Genomic DNA, 18,523 nt, shown 5'->3' with positions numbered 1-18,523 from the left:
TCTTTTAATGATTTCAAATCAAATGTATTTTGAAGTCACTAAAAATAATAGACTATGACATGAACAAGTTATAACTTTGCATATTGAAGACACAAAATGTTTTTGGGGGGCTTTTTTTACTTTCCACCATGAAAGATCTTAGTATTTAGCTCTAGCTAGGTCCAAAGATACTCCAAATATGAAAAAAAATTGAATTTTACTTATTTTTATAAAAAATTGAAAAAAATTGAAGAAAAAAAAATTGGTCAGGCCTTAATCTGAGGAGCGGGCGGTGGAGGGAGGACAAACAAAATTTTTTTTTTTTTGGCCTTATGTAGCCTTGAAACGAGCGCACCGTTTTCGGAATCACAGCATCATACACTCATGTGTAAAGGCGGCACAATCATAACGCTCTCTCAGACCCGATAGAGACGCATTTTGACGTCACTACCAATCTCGAGGCGATATGAACTACATAGTTATTATGGTTTCGCAGCATACTAAAGAAACTGTCCAACCATGTGGGACCAAACACCCATTAATATCAGCCGATATAATTTCTATTGAATTAAATGACACAGTAACAATGTAAATGGGAATTTGAATGTGATGGAATGTGTTTGGAATTCAGCAGATGCAATTACCGCATAATAAAGAACCATGTGAATGGTAAAACGCTAGATGTCAATGATTCATAATAATTTCACTTGGTAAACATTAAGCTTAATTGCTTCCTACAGGCTGTGTACGAGGGGGTATCAAAAAGTTTTAGAAATCGCCCAGAAGTGAAAGAGCTATATCAATGAAATTTTGTCAGTGCAATCACTGTTCCTTATGTACACTATGGTGCAAAAATGGTCACATAAGTATGTTTACTTTTTTTTATAGGAGCTAGATGTCACTACCTGCCTATGTAACCGCATAACCAGCAAAATGGAGAAAATTGAGGCATGCAGCATGATTAAGTTCCATTTTAAGGGTTACAGTGCCCAGAAAATCTGTGATGAAATAAAATTCCTTTTCCGACAGTGACATATCACAATCACCACCGAAGATAACTTTCATTTCATCATCAATTTTCTAGGCACTGCAACCCTTCAAAAGCAGGATCTTAATAATGCTGCTTGCCTCAATTTTCTCAATCTTGCAGTTTATGGGCAGTAACTGGGGCAGCAGGTTATTGGCATCTAGTGCCACTTGTAAAAAAAGTAAACATACCTATGAGACCATTTTTGCACCATAGTGTACATAAGGACCAGTGATTGCACTGACAAAATTTCATTGGTATAGCTCTTTCACTTCTGGGCGATTTCTAAAACTTTTTGATACCCCCTCGTATATTTTTCTTTGGCAAACCTTTTTAGGGGCAATTTATTTCCTTTTGCAGAAATTCTGAAAACAAAATTAGGCCATATACTTACACAAGAACTGTTTATAGCACTGCAACTTTCAAACAAAAAATTGATAGTTTGGCTAGAGAGATGTAGGACAAACAATTCTAAACATATCCAAAAGAGAGGAAATCATATTAATCATTGAAGTCTGTGTTTTGTTTTCATTTTAAATTTATTCATAAAAACAAGTATTTTTATCCACAACTTCAGTTAAAAATATAGTCTACATTTTCTTATAACTTAATTTTAGCACATTGCATTGAAACAATTTCACTTGTTTTTTAATAACATCAATTCATATTTTCATCATAAGAATAACATATGAAACAAAAAATTTCACACATATTTTGAAATTCAAGCAAGTTTAGGCAATATCCTAATTAACCCTAACTGAACCAAACATAAAAAACGCTCAATTCACAAAGCATCTGAAAGCGCGGGTATCCCTCGTGATGCGATTGCGTCATCATGCGAACAGTCATGGCTGGCCGACCAAGGTAGACCCCTGTGGCAAGGTATGGCCATGCGCATGTCTGACACCAGAGGGGTCCCTGGTTCAAAATCGCACCACAGAAAAAAAGCTATATCTTCTTCTTTGTTTCTTCCTTCCTTCTTTTCTTCCCCCTTGCCAAAATAGGCCTGGGGTTTTTAAGGTTAAAGTAGTTTCAAATTGGCATAATAAAAAAAAAATTTAAATTAAAAAAAATATACTTACAACTTGTATGTGAGTGCCAGCCACTGAGGGCATCATTCAGCTGCTGGAACTGAAACAAACAAACAGAAAAACAAACATGGTTCAACTTGCAATAATATGAAATTATAAATAAAGGCGAACAAATTTGAATACCTTGCTATACATCACATTGATTCAAAATGATATAACATTTGAAAACATCTAGAAACACTATCTCCATACATTCTCAATACTTTATAACAGTTACTGCATTATACCATTATCTTCAATTGATAGCTATGCGACTATACCATTCAGTTTGATAATGACATTCTTTCAATTGATTCTTTCCAATCATAATTGGCCTGTTTACTCAGCACTGTAATTAAGACATACGCTATCAAGCATACTTGCATGTTTACAAATAAACTAGCTTTGGTGTAACGTCAGAATAATAGAAAGAGCAATAGATGAGTGGATGAGATTGGATGACTTTCCCACGGCTTAGGGTCCCCATGCTCCACGTTTGATAATGCCAACTATTTTATTTATTAGTCGCGTCTATCTCTTCTGGATTCTTTAGATACCGACACACCAGTGTGATGAGAACATATGCTCTGATAGGATGCCACTGATAAATGATGACTAGCAAATTCTGATACTTTATTTCCTTCGACAAGTGTATTTGAAAAAAAATAATGATAATTTCTTTCAAATATTCAGTTTATTTGTTCAAATTTTTGCTGTTTTAATTAATTTATTAGTCATCTAACTAAGAGAATTACACATTTTATTCATTTGAGCTAATTTGTTATTTGTGACATTTGGATGGGGATGAACATAATGTCACAAGCAATTTTCAATTTTCCATTTAACTTTCACAAGTCAAAGTGTACATAATATCATTCTATAATCCTAAAGAGCAATTTATTATTTTTTGCAAAGACTTTGGGTTTTTGCTATCAATTCCATTTTAAGTTGTTCCAGTTTATGAATTCCCAATCAAATAGTTTTAATTGGCAATTCAGATGAACCTAATACAACATACTTTGGATTTTTTTTTTTCCTTGATTTTTTTGTATATCTTTGCCAATTTTGTTGTTATTTTTATCTGTTTGTTTCTATGCATGGATTTTTGTTTTTGTTATTGTTATCTTGTTTGTTTACTTGGCTAGAGAGATGTAGGATAAACAATTCTAAACATACCAAAAGAGGGGAAATCATTGAAGTCATCATTTCAAATTTATTCATAAAACACATAAAAATACAAATATAAGTAAAACAAGTAAGGCCAGACAGGAGGGTTGAGTAGGTACAACAACCAGGCTCAGCAATTCACAGGCATATTGGGCAAGTTAACATGACATTTAATTATTGCATGCATATCCCCCATGTTATAAAAGAAAACATCAAAAACTAATTTTTTCAAAAATATATATTGCATTAAAAAAAATTATGCACTAAATAAATAACAAGTAGTTAATTCCCTAGTGAATGTTGTCAGGAGGTTTTTCCCAGGAGGGAGGCTGGCTGGCAACTTTGCAGGGAGCTATAAATAACCTGCTAACTTGAACCACACCCATGATCTCAGTGATTGAAATAGAGAGCTGGTCATAAGACATGACCTCATTGGTATGTACTCAGACCTGGTCATGAACTACTTGACTCCAATACCTGGATGTGGATGGTGAAACTAACCTGAGTCATCTTTTGTCATTACATAACCATTTATATAATAATCATGTTTCATTATTACCGTACTGACGCGAGTATAGTCCCACCCCGTTTTGGGGTGAACATTTTTCAAAATTGGGGGGGTGGGATTATACTCGAATTAAAAAAAAAAAAAAAAAATGCATACAAATTCAATGCATTTTGAAATCATTAATAGAGTATGACATGAGTACAAATTTATTCAAAACACATAGGCCTACAATATTTTTTTTTTAAATCGAGTAAAGTCCCACCCCCCAATTTTGAAAAATGTTCAACCAAAAACGGGGTGGGACTATACTCGCGTCAGTACAGTACATAACCATTTATATGACATGTTTCATTTACTATTTAATATTGATCACTTTTACTATTTAATATTGATCACTTGTGAAAGTCATATTTTATAGGAGTTGTGATGAGAAAAATGATTCAAATTAAACTTTTATTTTAAAACCTATTGCCCAAACTTAAAGCCTTAATGTACGATCTTTTTAAATTTTTAGATTGTTCTTCCAAAATGATAAAATAGTTATTATGCAATCATTATGAAAGTTCCCAATACATTTGGATGCGAAAAAAAATGGAAATTTGCAAAGAAACAACATCATAAATTTCACCTCCAAATATCTCGCACTTTTTGGATTAGGACGGCGAGTGCGGCCTCAGAGTTAGTCTCCTCGCAACCAATTTGGTTACGCTCCTCCACATGTGTGGAGGAGCGTAACAAATGGTTTTTCATAGGAGACTACAATTGAACCGTTCGATATATTATCATAATCTGAAAAATTATGATAATATGTCGGACCAACAGAAAATCATCCCGTTTACTACAAATAGGGCAAATTCTACAGTTTGCTCGTAGATTTAAGTTGGAACATGTGTAAGTATTACAAATACCGTATTTTGTCAAATAGTCGCCCCCCCCTCAAATAAACGCCCCCACCACTTTTTTTCAACCAAGATGTTTCAAAAATGCCGATATTTCCATGCTATCTTGTGTATAGTAAGCTTACCAAGTTCCCCACATGGTCGATAATACTGTCACTTTTTGGCGAAAATCTGGATTGGAAACCCGGAAGTGAACCAGAAGTCAGTTCATAGTTCGTCATTTTAGCGTGAGTTTTAAGTTTACCTAATGATTTTAACGGAATTATCGTTCTAAAATTGACCTTGAATAAACGCCTTTGGGAAAATGTAACGCCCAGGCGTTTATTTGACAAATACGGTATGTCAAAAAATCAGTTTTAAAAATAATAAAGGTATATTCTGAAAAAAGATCGTACATTAAGGCTTTAAGTTTTGAGCCTCCAGTCAATAAAAGCACATGAAACATTATTATTGTGAGTGTTAAACCAATTCTGCATAGAAATCAACACAACTCCTGCCACGGATCCTGCTCAATTAATTTGTTCTTTCAGGTTCTCGATGAGACTGATTAGTCAAATACCGGTACTCAACAACAGTTTGCTTGATAGTATGTTTGTTTGTTTCATTTTTGGCCCCCACACAAATGTGGGGCTTATCAACCAAATGATCGTTTGATTGGTTGTCTGTTTGCCCGGTCTGTTTGGTTGTCCGTTTGCCTGGCTGTTTGGCTGTCAGGTTGTCCGGGCGAAAGAAAATTCTTTAATCCACTCTGCAGCTCCAACGCAATAACCGATCAACTTCAAACTGTTATAATGGTAGTATATGGTGGCCTGATGTGCTGTATAGTTAAATTGTGTTATGTTATTTGCATATATTTATGAATATTAATGAGCTTATTTGCATATTTTGCCTACATTTTCATTAATCCACTCTGCAGCTTAAAAACGCAATAACCAATCAACTGCAAACATGGTATGGTGATAGTATATGGTTGCCTGATGTGTGCTGTATAGTTTTGTGTCATGTTTATATTTGCATACATATTTATGAATATTAATGGATTTATTTGTATATTTTGCCTACATTTTCAGTAATTCACTCTGCAGCTTAAATGCAATAACTGATCAACTTCAAATTTGATATGGTGATATATAGTATATGGTTGCCTGATGTGCTGTATAATTTTGTGTCATGTTATTTGCATATTTATGAATAAACATAAGCTTACATGTATTTGCATAATTATTTTGCCCACATTTTCATTAATCCACTTGGCAGCTTACACACAATTACGATTAACTTCATTATTATGTTTTCAGGGTTATTGGGAGTTAAGAAAACCTAATAATGATAATATTGGATGGCTTATTTCGCATGATACCAGAACATATCAGATTCGTCATACAAATATCGAACTCGCCGTTGGCTCGTCCGATATTTTTATGACTCATCCGATATGTTATGGTATCATGCTCAGCCATCCAATATTATATCAAACTTGGTATGGTAGCCTGATGTGCTGTATAGTTTTGTGTTATGTTTATTTATATTATTTATATTTATGAACCTTGTTATTTACATACCTACAATGTATGTATGGGGCCACCTTAATTATGAACTGCGTAATTCTAGTTATATTTGCTATAAATATTTAATTAACTTTTTAAGGGAATGCTAAAATGTATGTCAGTTTGATTCAATTTACTGTAGTTTTTCACCTCACAGAAGCAGTATGCAGTGTGAAAAGTACAACATTTTATAAATAGATTTTTAATGTACATGCATTTATAGCTCGGCATATTTACGCCTACTTTTTTTGTTGACAAAAATGTGGGGAACTAGCACAATCAATCAATTGCATTCATAGGGACCATCAAAACATAAATATATGAGAAAAAATAAACGTGCTACCAATCTTCCTTTTTTATCGACATAATTGATTTCTAACTGTTGCTGGTATAATGCACTCCTACCCTGATTTTTAATTAAATGCTAACCCCTTCTTCTGTTTAGCAACTTGCAATTTAATTTTATTGAACAGTACGTCTTTCATCAATAAAATAACGTACTATTAGAGATCATAAATACAACAACTGCAACAAAGTGATTTTTCCAATTTTGTCATCTTCCAAGAGTATAGACCAATTGGCATGTGACGTCATTGCCCGGCAGTATGCGCGCGCATTATGACAATTTACATTGTTCTTTGCCCTGCAGCGTGCGTACGCATCGGAGTCTGCTAAGGGCATGTGCATTTTAAATCGCCCGCCACATTTCATACAATACAAGAAAGCCATTGAACAGTGTAGCGGCTCGTTCGAGCATATCGATAGACGAGTCCCTCGCCTTTGTTGATAAACAGTGATGTCAAGTGGTCTATAGGCCTAAAATTAAAAAAATATTTTTTTAATATATTCCCTAAAAAGTATGCGATTAGAGAATTTCAAGAAGTAGGGCCTACATGTACATGTTTCCTCTGTTCAACTTGCCAACTCTGGTTTAACTCTTGCCCCATATCCACATCTTTCACACTTTTTCCAAAGCACACTTCAGCATGCACAAAACAGGACTTTCACTTTTTGCAATGACAAATTCCCCTTTACAAATGTTTAAGATTTGTTGATAGATCATCATATTTTGCTAACACCCTCTCATTTAATAAGTTCAACCAGTTGATCTAGGCCCTGGATCTAGGAGGATGCAAGCTTGGGTCCTAATGGGACCAGGCTCAAGCAAATATGCTCAAGCTAAGCTTTGCAAGTTTCATTTCTACAAAATGATACTTGCACACTCTTCCTTGTTAAACAGTTAGTTATTTTGATGTCAAAGACGGCATGGGAAATCCAAAGAGGAACAATCCACTTGTACTGCATTGCTGGCATTGACACAAATTCATCACTGTCACACTACCTGTATTTCCCATAGCAACAACTCTACACTTTTCCTTCACCATACCTTATAAAGGCAATAGAAATGTTCGCCTTTCTACTGGGAATTTTTTAAGTCATTGTCAAAATGTTCAAAATGTTTAAACATAAATGTACATTGGTTTACAAGCAAAATAAAATTGTATGGTAATAATTTTGTGTATACACCCTGTTTACACAGAGCCTGAAGTTGACTTTAGTCGACATTGAACTTAACTTCATTTGTGTGTAAACAGGGTCGACTTCAGAAGTCGACTTCAGAAGTCAATTTCAAATGACGACCCGGAGCAACATTTGCTGAAAACCCGACTTTTGCAGTGTAAACTAACACGTAATTAGAAGTCAACTTCAATAGCTATTTGAAGCATGAGCAAGTGATGGCATAAAAGTCAAATTTACAATTTGTTTTGAAGTCGCCTACCGTGTAAACACCCCATAAAGGTATTGGAAGAGTTGTTGTAGACGGCTTCAATCATAATGACTTCTGAAACACATTTCTTTAATGTCACTTGTGCCCAATTTATTAATAGCAGAGGTTAAACCTCTTATATCTCCCATGATGATCTTAAAAATATCATTTAAACCAATAAGTGGGTCACATCTCCCATGGAAACATAATATCATGTTGGTGTCATGTTGTCAACATAAGGCACATCATCTATGCTTGAGGTCACACTGTTCTGGCTCAACTGCCAAGCCTTTTGGTTCAACAGCCCTTTTTACATACTTTCTAAGGAAAATTAGGAATTGGTTGAATACATGATGAGGTATTTTATTTTCCAACTGCATTCTACCACTACACTGAACCATCACTGAATGTACACGGTGGGAGCTAGTATGAGTCTCTTCCACTCTCCTCTTGTGCCAACTCCTCCTGGAAGACTCACCCTTGGGTGTTTGGTTTGAATAAGATCATGTAACACAACCAAATATTAGTTGGCACACTTGCTCAAAACAATTCAAATACATGCCATGCCAATTCACCAGCGAAGTGGTTTCGTAACTCTCTGGTAACTGGATCACGCACCTTTTGGAATTGATAGTACATGCCATAGACTTGAGGGCAACACAACAATATTTTTTGGGGGGCTAGTCTATGTGTTACTTTTCGCACTGCTATTGGGTTATTCCAGTTGAAAACAAAGGAAGACATTAATCTCCCACAGAGGGGATGCAGATTTCAAATGGAGTCACCAATTCAAGTACATGTAGCTCTCAATCAAAGCCCTTGTGATATGACAAAAGTCCAGTCTAGTACCTAGGGCACAAACCCACTTAGATTTCCCCTTCTCTCTGATCGCGAAATATTTTAATGACCGTGTCAGAGCATATGACTTAAGTCCAGTCTAGTGACTAGGGTACAATCCATGCATAAACCCTCTGATCACCCGAGACTGCCCCTCCCCTCTGATTGTGAAATGTTTAGTTACCGCTACCACCCGAGCTTGATTCACAGGCACATCTAGAATAGCTGAGAGGGTAGGACATGGTTTTCACATTTTGTTTTTAACATGAAAACTTTATTGAGGACACATATCAAGGCTCAGAATCTGAGCTACAATTTAGGTAACCCAACTTGAAATTCACACTTCCTGTGAGGAAGATTAAGATCATGTCTTCCATAGAGGGTGTGTGGATTTCAACTCCAATATCCCAGTAAATTTTGGGACAGATTCTCAAAATAACTTACAACTTGGTCCCTGTCCATGTCATCTTAAATTAGGGCTGCTAAGAATACGCAATTGCGTTTTTTGTGGCGCAATTTGCGTATTTTGGCTCCAAATGCATTTTTTGACATTTTTGAAAAAATCCAAAAATAATTGGTATCCAAATGGGACCAATTTGTAACTTGTGTTCACTTCAAAATCTATTTAAGATATAGACTTGTGTACAAAACCAATGCATTTTATATCTTCAACAGATTATGCAGTGAACTCAAGTTACAAATCGGTCCCATTTGGAAACAAACTTGTAATTTTTTAGTAACTTTTTTTCCATTTTTTTTAAAATCAACCACAGTACTTTTTTTGCATTTTTGGCGGGAAATCGCGGATTTTTGCATTTGTTGGAAAATCGGGGTGCAATTTTTGGCCTCCAAAATCGCGTATTCTTAAATCAACAAGGAAGGCGGCTGTAAGTGCATAGTGCTACAAAGGTATTACGACCTTCCGATTGACTACAAGTCGTATAGTAGAGACAAAATACTATACGTTAGTTCTGGCTGGCTACAAAGATGTAGGCCTACAACTGTGTCAATGTTTTACACACGCTGCGGTCATGGATGGCTTGACGTACTTCCTCTACATAACCCGCATTGATGTAACATATGATGATGATGATGATGATGCAAAGATATCTTAGTTAAAGCTTTTAAAGGTCAAAAATATATTGTGTCATTTTCAATGCATCATTTGTGAACCAATGGGGTTCTCATTGATTGAGGTGTGTGACACGATCCGATCAGACCTCATTTTCAATGCATCATTTGTGAACCAATGGGGTTCTCATTGATTGAGGTGTGTGACACAATCTGGTCAGACCTCAAAAACTGTAGCGCATCACAATTTGTACTCCACATTTATCTGTTGGGCTATAGCTTTCGAAGTAGGGTGCAAAATGGCAATGCAACTTTTTACGGGATAACAATACAAATGATCATAATTTATGTGGATATGACACAAACATGGGTCCCATTTTCGACCATTTGGTATATCAAAGACCCCTTTTTCTAGGTCAATTTTGGTATATGGATGGGTCATTGTTTTCAAAATGTTCCAATTTTTTTTCTGAAAAATAGCCTAATTTTGCCGAACTGTAGCCAAAATTTGTGATATTTTAGGAAAAGTTGTAAAAACTTTTTTGTTGTTGAAATTTAGCAGAAATTGTTGACAAATGGTATAGCAATGGGTCCAAATTTCTTGAAAAATTGATTAATGGATGGGTCCACATTCAAATTCTCAGCGACACATTCCTACCCAAACTTGAGTATCGTAACCCCCACATGTATGAGAAATACCCAGAGCCTCATTAGTTCATGTTTAGTCACATGTTTTAAATGTTTTACCTCGTCCTGTGCTAGCTGCAGGCGTTGTTGTTTGATGTTACATATTTCTTCTTTTGTTTGTAGGTCATCTTGAGCTGTTTGCATATAATCTCTTAACATATCTTCTTGCTCTTCTCGCCATTGTAAGCGTGGGTCCTCCAGTTGGTTGGTTTCTATAGCAACAACAAAATTCAAATCATATATTTAGCATATTGATATAATCATTTGCATATATCTACAATCACAATTCACAACCAATCCTATGTGTATGCAGTTGCTTGAAATTACAAGAAGCATATCATGTGTGACAGTACTATAGTAGTTTCATATTATTGTTTGAAGCAAATCTGATGATGTACCATTATCAACATATACCTGTGCTCATTAATATGTTTTCTACTATAAATCAAAGATTTATTTTAGGATCTTTGTATAAATCAACTATAAAATACACATTTAATGAGCTGAGTTGGCTAAATTGCTGATCGAATGTGTAACTGATTGTAAGGGCTGGCAGTATCTTGATAAACATTTAATTTAATGACTTTCTTTTTTTGCCTGAAACCTAGCCAATGCTTATTTTCATCAGTATGTGTGAGTTGTATATTCTTGCTATACAGGACCTACATCTGGGCTAGGACCAAGCAAAAAAACCCACATGCAAATTCACATTTTTTGGTTCCAATCATAGAACATTACGAAGCACACTTATCACATTTTCCTTAAAGAGTTGGGCATCTTTTCCTATTGATTTTCACTTTATCTTATTTGCGACAGTGTATGTTAATGGGTGGAGTGATGCTAAAACTGGGAAATCATAAATTTCCCTCCAAATGTAATTATGCTCTTTACAACTAGATGCAAATTGTTAAGGTTTACTCAAAACTTTTCATGCCCAAACTTAAGTGTCTTTACCTGAATTCAATAGTACAATGCCAAGTCAACATTACATTGAGTGCATCAAAAGTTAATTATGTGCACTGTATACTGCAACCAAAGTGTGACTATCAATGCAACAATAATACAATGGAAACAAAGTGAGGTGTGACCATCAATTATCTGTCCCATTTTGCTGTCATTATTATCAGGTTCCAGAAAGCCAACTTCTTTCAGAATGTTCAGGGAATGGTGCTTCAAGGACCTAAAGGAGAAGCACAAAGAAATGTGTGACCACCTATGTCCTCTTTTCTCTATGCGCTATCAATCATCTTTTGAAGATCGGCATGTTACAGATGCTGTCAGTGATTCAGTATTTAAATAAAAAAATAAAACATCAAAAATAAATTTTTACAAGGATGTGCTAACAATAACATACCCTGTATTAAAGTGAAGACAGAACACTGTGTAACAAGTGCACAATGTCACATGTTGTGCTCATGTTTGGACAGCTAATGTAATTAAACAGAGCTTTCTAATTATCAACACTGCCATTTTCTTCAGTTTTGCAAATTTTTCATAAAAATGTCCATAATTACAATTTTATTGACTTATCCTTCACTTTTACACTATTCCTACATAGGGGAGGGCATTCCATGGGGGGGAATGCTCTCCCCAGTCAGAACTCTTGCTCCCCTGTTGCCCCCCCCCCCAGTAAAAACCAAAAATTACGAAAAATTCCCCTTTTTACGACAATTTTGCGCAAAATTTGATGCTTTTGCCCCCCCCCTAAAAATCTCTTTCCCCCCTCATTCCCCCCCGCCACTGTGTGGGGTTTTTTCAACACCAATAGAGCCTTCACTTCTTATGACTTCTAAAATGATCTTCAGGTGCATGGTTGCAGCCTCAATGATACAAATATTACAGGTGTAATAAACTATTCTGATGATAAAAAATGTAACAGTTGGAAAGATCGGGCTATTCCAGAAAATAAATGCACACCCACTATAGAGTAAATTTTCAATAAAATTAATTTCCAGGTGTGCTTCCTGAAAACGACTGGAATTCCAGTCGCCAATGTTACTGGAAAAAACTTTGAAATACAATAAAATGAATGAAAAATCATGTAATTGTCCGAAATGAGCTCTCAATTTGAGGATTTCTGATTTTGAACTATTTTTCTGCTAGATATTTTCGCCTTTGGGCACTTTAAAAGTCTGGATTTCCAGCAATCACGATTGGACAAAAAGTCCGGATATTCAAACTCCTCTATAGGGGTGTGCAATGTGCATCTATTTTCTGAATAGCCCATCCACAAAACCAAGTTCCTGCAATTGGATGGATATGTCCCCTGCTATCCAACTTGCCTTTCCCTGTTTTCTGAATGCCCATCACATGAATTCACACGCATGGTTACAAATTGATATTGATGAATTGTTTTGCAACTACAAGGCTTACATTGTGTACCATCATCAATAATTCACATAACATTGCTATTAAAATAGCTCCAGCTATTTTCCAACATACTTTTCTTTCTTTTCACACAATAGGCCCCTGTCAATATTTTGTTAACAATCATACTCCAAGTCAATTCCTTGTTTACCTTTGTTTGGCATGTTACTCATTTCTGGTTTACAAGCCTAAGTGAAGTCTATCGGCTCACATCAGACAGGGTCTAATTCTGCATAAAACCGGGCAACGTTATTTCTATAGATCTGCTGCGCATTCAAATTGCATTGTATTGCATCGTAATTTCATTTGTGTATATGCTAATTATGTTTACACAACATGAACTCACGTGTTTTCAAGCAAATTCGCCGATAATAGGTGATCAAAAGCGATCGGAATGTTACAAAAGTACAGATCGCATTCAGCTTACTTCATATGAGATGATCTTTGGAAAAATATGGCATAATTTGTCTTGGTGTTTGCGGAATGCCATGCAGTAAAATATTAATAAGTTGCGGCAATTCATGATTGACAACTATCAATCGGCGTGTCCTTCGTATCCTCCACTGTCAATTTCTTATCCACTCACTAATCCTCACAAAAGCTTTGTGTTGATTACGTAATGTGTGGAGGCAAATTGCAATAAGTACAATGAAATAATGAGAAGGGCGGGCTCGAGGCGGGTTTCTTCTTCATCTTACGTAACAGTATTGTTCTCCAAAAAACCCGGAAGCTTGTCGTTTGGAGCTCTAGCTGAAATACAGCAAGATAATGTAAAATAGTAAATGTAAACCTGTATTTTTGCTAGAGTATCTCGAGCTAGCTCACATGCATGTTTGATGATAACTTAAAGCTTGTGTGCGATTCCAAATGAATACCATCAAAGCTGCTGGAATTCTGAGAAACGTATATAAGCTTACCAGAACAAAATAAGGATAACCTATCATAGCTTGTTGCATTTATTTATTCCTTTCCCCTTTCTACAGATGAAATAGAAAAGGGAATATCCTCTTAACTTAAGTCAAGCAGTTAAGTTTAACCCTAACCTAAAAACTTTCTAATAAGTATTCTATGCAGAAATGAAAGCTCAACCTATTTTATTGATAATTCTGTTTCATCTGTTTTTTCAATAATACCAGTAATTATATATATTTTACCACACAGCAGCTGATAGGTGTATCCCATCATGCTCTGCAGTACCATGATAAAACTGTTTATGCCATAGAAAGTGTACACAAAATCCCTCACTTCAACTTTCAATTACTCGCTTATATCAGGGGAGCTTTATAGACTTTTGTTTGAAAAACCAAAAATGATCTCTAAAGCATTGTGAAACTATCCATAGCTCTCAATATCTAAGCGGCTCTTGTTTATATTTTGTATACATTTGCTATGGAGCAAGTAGATAGACTGCAATGCATGATGGGATACTCCCTTCAGCTGCTGTGATTTTACCGGGGTGGAACAATAATGATTCTTGAGAGAGAGAAAAAGATCAATTAAGTTTCCTTATGAAACTGAAAAGATGAGAATATGTGAACAATTATTTTTTTTAATTCTACAATTTCAAAGATTTTTATTCTAATTTTTAAAACACCCCACAAGTTTTAAAAAACAAAATAATTGAAATCCTTGGTAAATCCAAAAAGTATTTCATCCCACTCAAAGGAACACATTTTATTTGATAGATTTTCTATTTTTCACTGTAAAATGCCAAACATTTTGTGTACAACAAAACAGCATTTCCAAAATATTTTTCGAGTCACTGTCTACACAACCAATGGGCAAGACAAGTACTTTTTATTCATGCATATTTTGATAATGATCATGATAAGAATCAAAATCAGTACTTCTTGACAATGCAATCTTTATTCATCAGAAAGCGATTTGGTAGCCCAATTGGGCAACTTTTGAAGATCATTCCCACAACTTTTGAAAATTTCCTGTCCCATAGAAACCAATGGTTAAGAAACAATTTGGGCGACTTTTCAACATTGGCTTCCGCGACTTCCGATAGTTTCCTGCCCCATAGAAACCAATGGTAAAGAGAAAAATTGGTCGACTTTTCAATTATTTGCCCTGCGATTCGGGCTGAAATATTTTGGCAACCCTGCACAGAATATGCATCACTGATGCAGAATATACAACTTTTTGTGTCAAATTAACTCAAAAAATTGACACATTCTTGCCTTTGTATACATGTGCTCATGGAAATTAGATCACCTGTCTGGGGGCTCACCTGTCAAGTCCTCCATTGAGGTGTGTATAATTTGTAATTAAACTACACTAAAAATTAATCAATTTTAATTGCATCAAGGTATGTATAAATTATATGTATGCAGAAAAGAAATAAAAATAAATAAACAAAAAATCAGGTATGCAGAAAAGAAAGAAAAATAAATAAACGAAAAATCAGATTATGAGGTGTCTTGTTCAAAATATTTATCCTGCTTCAATATCAGAGCACAACAATTGATGTGCCATATTTGGAATATATGGTTTGGGGCCCATGACATACAATGCTGAAAGTGTGCTTTAAAATGGGGTTACCTGTACTTTTTGAACAAGAGGTCACTGTACTTTTTTTGACCAGATGTGGTAGCACAGATCTGTGGTGGCAGTGATGCATATTACATGTATTGAGAAAAGAGTTTCTCGAACCAAATAGATTGTCTGCTACATGTATAGAATATACTTCCATGATTTTCAATCCTTCATAATATTCTTCATTTCAAATACTTTAAGTTCTATCAACTTATACACACAGTTGCAACACCAAGTTGCAACATATGTGTTACAGTGTTAGGTAGGTAAATAAATATCTATCTAAAGTTTTTGCTGACACTTTTACCATAAACCTTCTGGCTTTCTCACCTGTTATGTCTTACCAGAAGTATTCCTCTCTCCAATGTTGGTCCTAAGTCACAGTGGTCCTAAGCAGAGGATCGAAAATGTGACTGCTCAAGACCAACCTTGGAGACAGGAGTACTTCCAGTAAAACAATAACATCCAGTCCAAATTCCCACTCCAAGGAAATGGATCAATAACATCATCAACACTTTGATAAAACCAGAAGATTTCTAGCGATACTGTCAGTACAGAGAAAATTATTAATTTTTTTTCCTTTGGTCTTGACAAAGAATTTTAAATAGCTGATTAATCAACAGAACTGATGAACCTCTTCAGTCAGACAAACAAACAAACAAACAAACACACAAACAAACAAACAAACAAACAAACAAACAAACAAACAAACAAACAAACAAACAAACAAACAAACAAACAAACAAACAAATAAATAAATAAATAAATAAATAAATAATCTCATACACCTGTATTTCACAACAGACAAGACAAGATGAATAGCATAAGTTCAGCTTTGACCCCTACCCCTTTAGCTCAGATTTGTGTAGTTTTACCATGTTTACAGGTATACAATCCTGCCTTTGGCTATTTGAGTGAGCAGCAGATGACATTGCATGGTCATCTGCATCATTTTGTCCTGCACATACAACCTGTCTACAGGTAGGAATGCCTGGGGTTTGACCTGATGGGGTCACATGCCTGCTTCACAGGTGAGATCACCTAGCTCAGACAGACTCCAGAGAGAGATGCTGTGTATGGTTGGGACTATGACAACTGATGTCTTTATTTTAAAATCAAGTGAAAGTTACAAATGTATACTATAGATGCACAGCCCTACTTGGATATGTATCATGAGTGACAAGCTGCCTCATGTATGACTTCTAATAATTATATGCCATAAGGCCCTTCACATTAAATTCTTAGTTTACTGTTAACCGCCCGCATCCAAAATAGAAAATTGCAAAATATTTAATTATTTTATTTTTATTTTGGATTTTCTCCTATAAAATAACTTTTAATGAATTTTACTTGCTACTTAAACATGAATCATATCAACAATAATGATGAATAAACAAACAGCATAACTGCACCTATGTGTAAAAGTAAGCATAGTAATAAAATAATTAAATGCAGATTCCCGTCAAAATGGGTTGATAATTGGTTGTGATAACTAATACTAAATAAAGAAAATAATTAATAATTAATAATTAAAAGTCACCTCATCCTATTTTTAAAATCTTGAACAGTAAACTCGGAATCAATTGTGAAGGGCCTAATATGGTTTCTCTAAAAGGGCATTTCGTGATCCACAGCATCATCCCCCACTTTTCTCAAAAAAAGTTTAGATTTTTATATCACTGGATACCTCTGGCTACATAATGTTTATGTACAAAAAATTTCTTGCAGATTAATTCGTTTAGCAAAGATATCGTGAAATTTGAATTTCGTTCTGGTATACCAGAACGAAATTACAACACATTGTCTATGGAGCAGTGTAATAGTTAATACACATAATCATGCATAACTCGCAAATGCAAAATCGGAATCAACTAAAATTTTGGGAATAAACTTTCTTCGTGGATATATACTGAAATATGTCATAAAAAGAGGATGCTAGGATCACAAAATACTCCTTTAAATCCTCTACAACAAACAAAATAGGGTATAGTTATTTTCTATCGGCCAAGCTTTTGCATGTACATGTAATATCATTTTGCGTGTCACCCCTCCCCTGCATCAATGTTTTGTTTAAAATATTGCATCAGCCTCCTTTTTTTGTAATAGAACAGGTAGGCCTAGATCCGGGCAAAAGATCTTCATATGAGGACTGATGATCCCAGTAAATTGATTTGTAAAGTATGTGTTACACCCAAGACTGATATTTTGAGTTGACCATGATATAATGCATAATCTCGCTAAATTGAGATTTCAGGCATGGAAGAACTTATTGCCAGGAAAGATGGGTAAAAGGAAACAAAAATGTCAGCTTTCATTGTCTTTGTCCTCTAGCTCTGAGTTTGTCACTACTTGAATGTTATAAAGTCATCGGAATCTTTCATTCCATACTCAGTAGGCCTTATTGATTCAATTCCATGAAAGAAAGTGGAAACAGTTAGTCAGATGCTGTGGGTTAAGGTGATGTGAGGTCAAGTACAAAGGCAATGAGGATTGAGGATACCTTGAGGATAAATGACATCAAATACAATGTAGCATTTGGCTCTCAACATTTACAGGCATATTCAGGGACTTACTGCTAGTGTGACCCACATTTACCAAATAAACACCTCAAAAGAAATAAGTCCCCCTCTGAACATGTTGTCATAACATCGTAAAGTTTCGTTTTGTACCAACAAAACTAACTTTGAAATGATGACTGTTTACTATTAAGTGCTGTGTGAAAATGAGAGATTTCCATGACTTCAGGGCTGAATGAGCCTAAATTGAAGACAAAAAGTGCCCTTTCTAAAAGTCACAAAGTAGGCCTATGCTTGTTAACTGCAAGGCGTGTTGGGACAAGGAATGGAACTGACCATCTTACAACTCACTGTGCTGAACTCTGCACCAAGGGGATTTGCATGGCTGAATGATCAAGAATCGATACACATTACAGTAAATGTTCACTTGGTGAGGATTTTAAACTGCACTCAAACACATGGGGTTTTCCATTAGTAACAAGCCATGAATCAACTTTTGTGACATAGGCCTACTTTGTGACTTTTGAAAAGGGCAGTTT

General features: G+C 35.2%; 1 protein-coding gene across 1 annotated transcript in view; it reads right to left on the bottom strand.

The window, feature by feature from the left end:
* LOC140160740 (protein KIBRA-like) overlaps positions 1 to 18,523 on the bottom strand; it is a 103,946-nt gene that overhangs the window by 38,899 nt on the left and 46,524 nt on the right. Inside the window, 2 exon segments of the mRNA XM_072184040.1 lie at positions 2,089 to 2,137; positions 10,621 to 10,772. Of these exon segments, the coding sequence (XP_072040141.1) occupies positions 2,089 to 2,137; positions 10,621 to 10,772 (201 nt within the window).

The sequence above is a fragment of the Amphiura filiformis genome, chromosome 9 (genome assembly GCF_039555335.1).
Source record: "Amphiura filiformis chromosome 9, Afil_fr2py, whole genome shotgun sequence".
In the NCBI taxonomy this organism is placed as follows: Eukaryota; Metazoa; Echinodermata; class Ophiuroidea; order Amphilepidida; family Amphiuridae; genus Amphiura; species Amphiura filiformis.
Note: the sequence above shows the minus strand (reverse complement) of the source record. Positions and strands in the feature narration are given on the sequence as shown.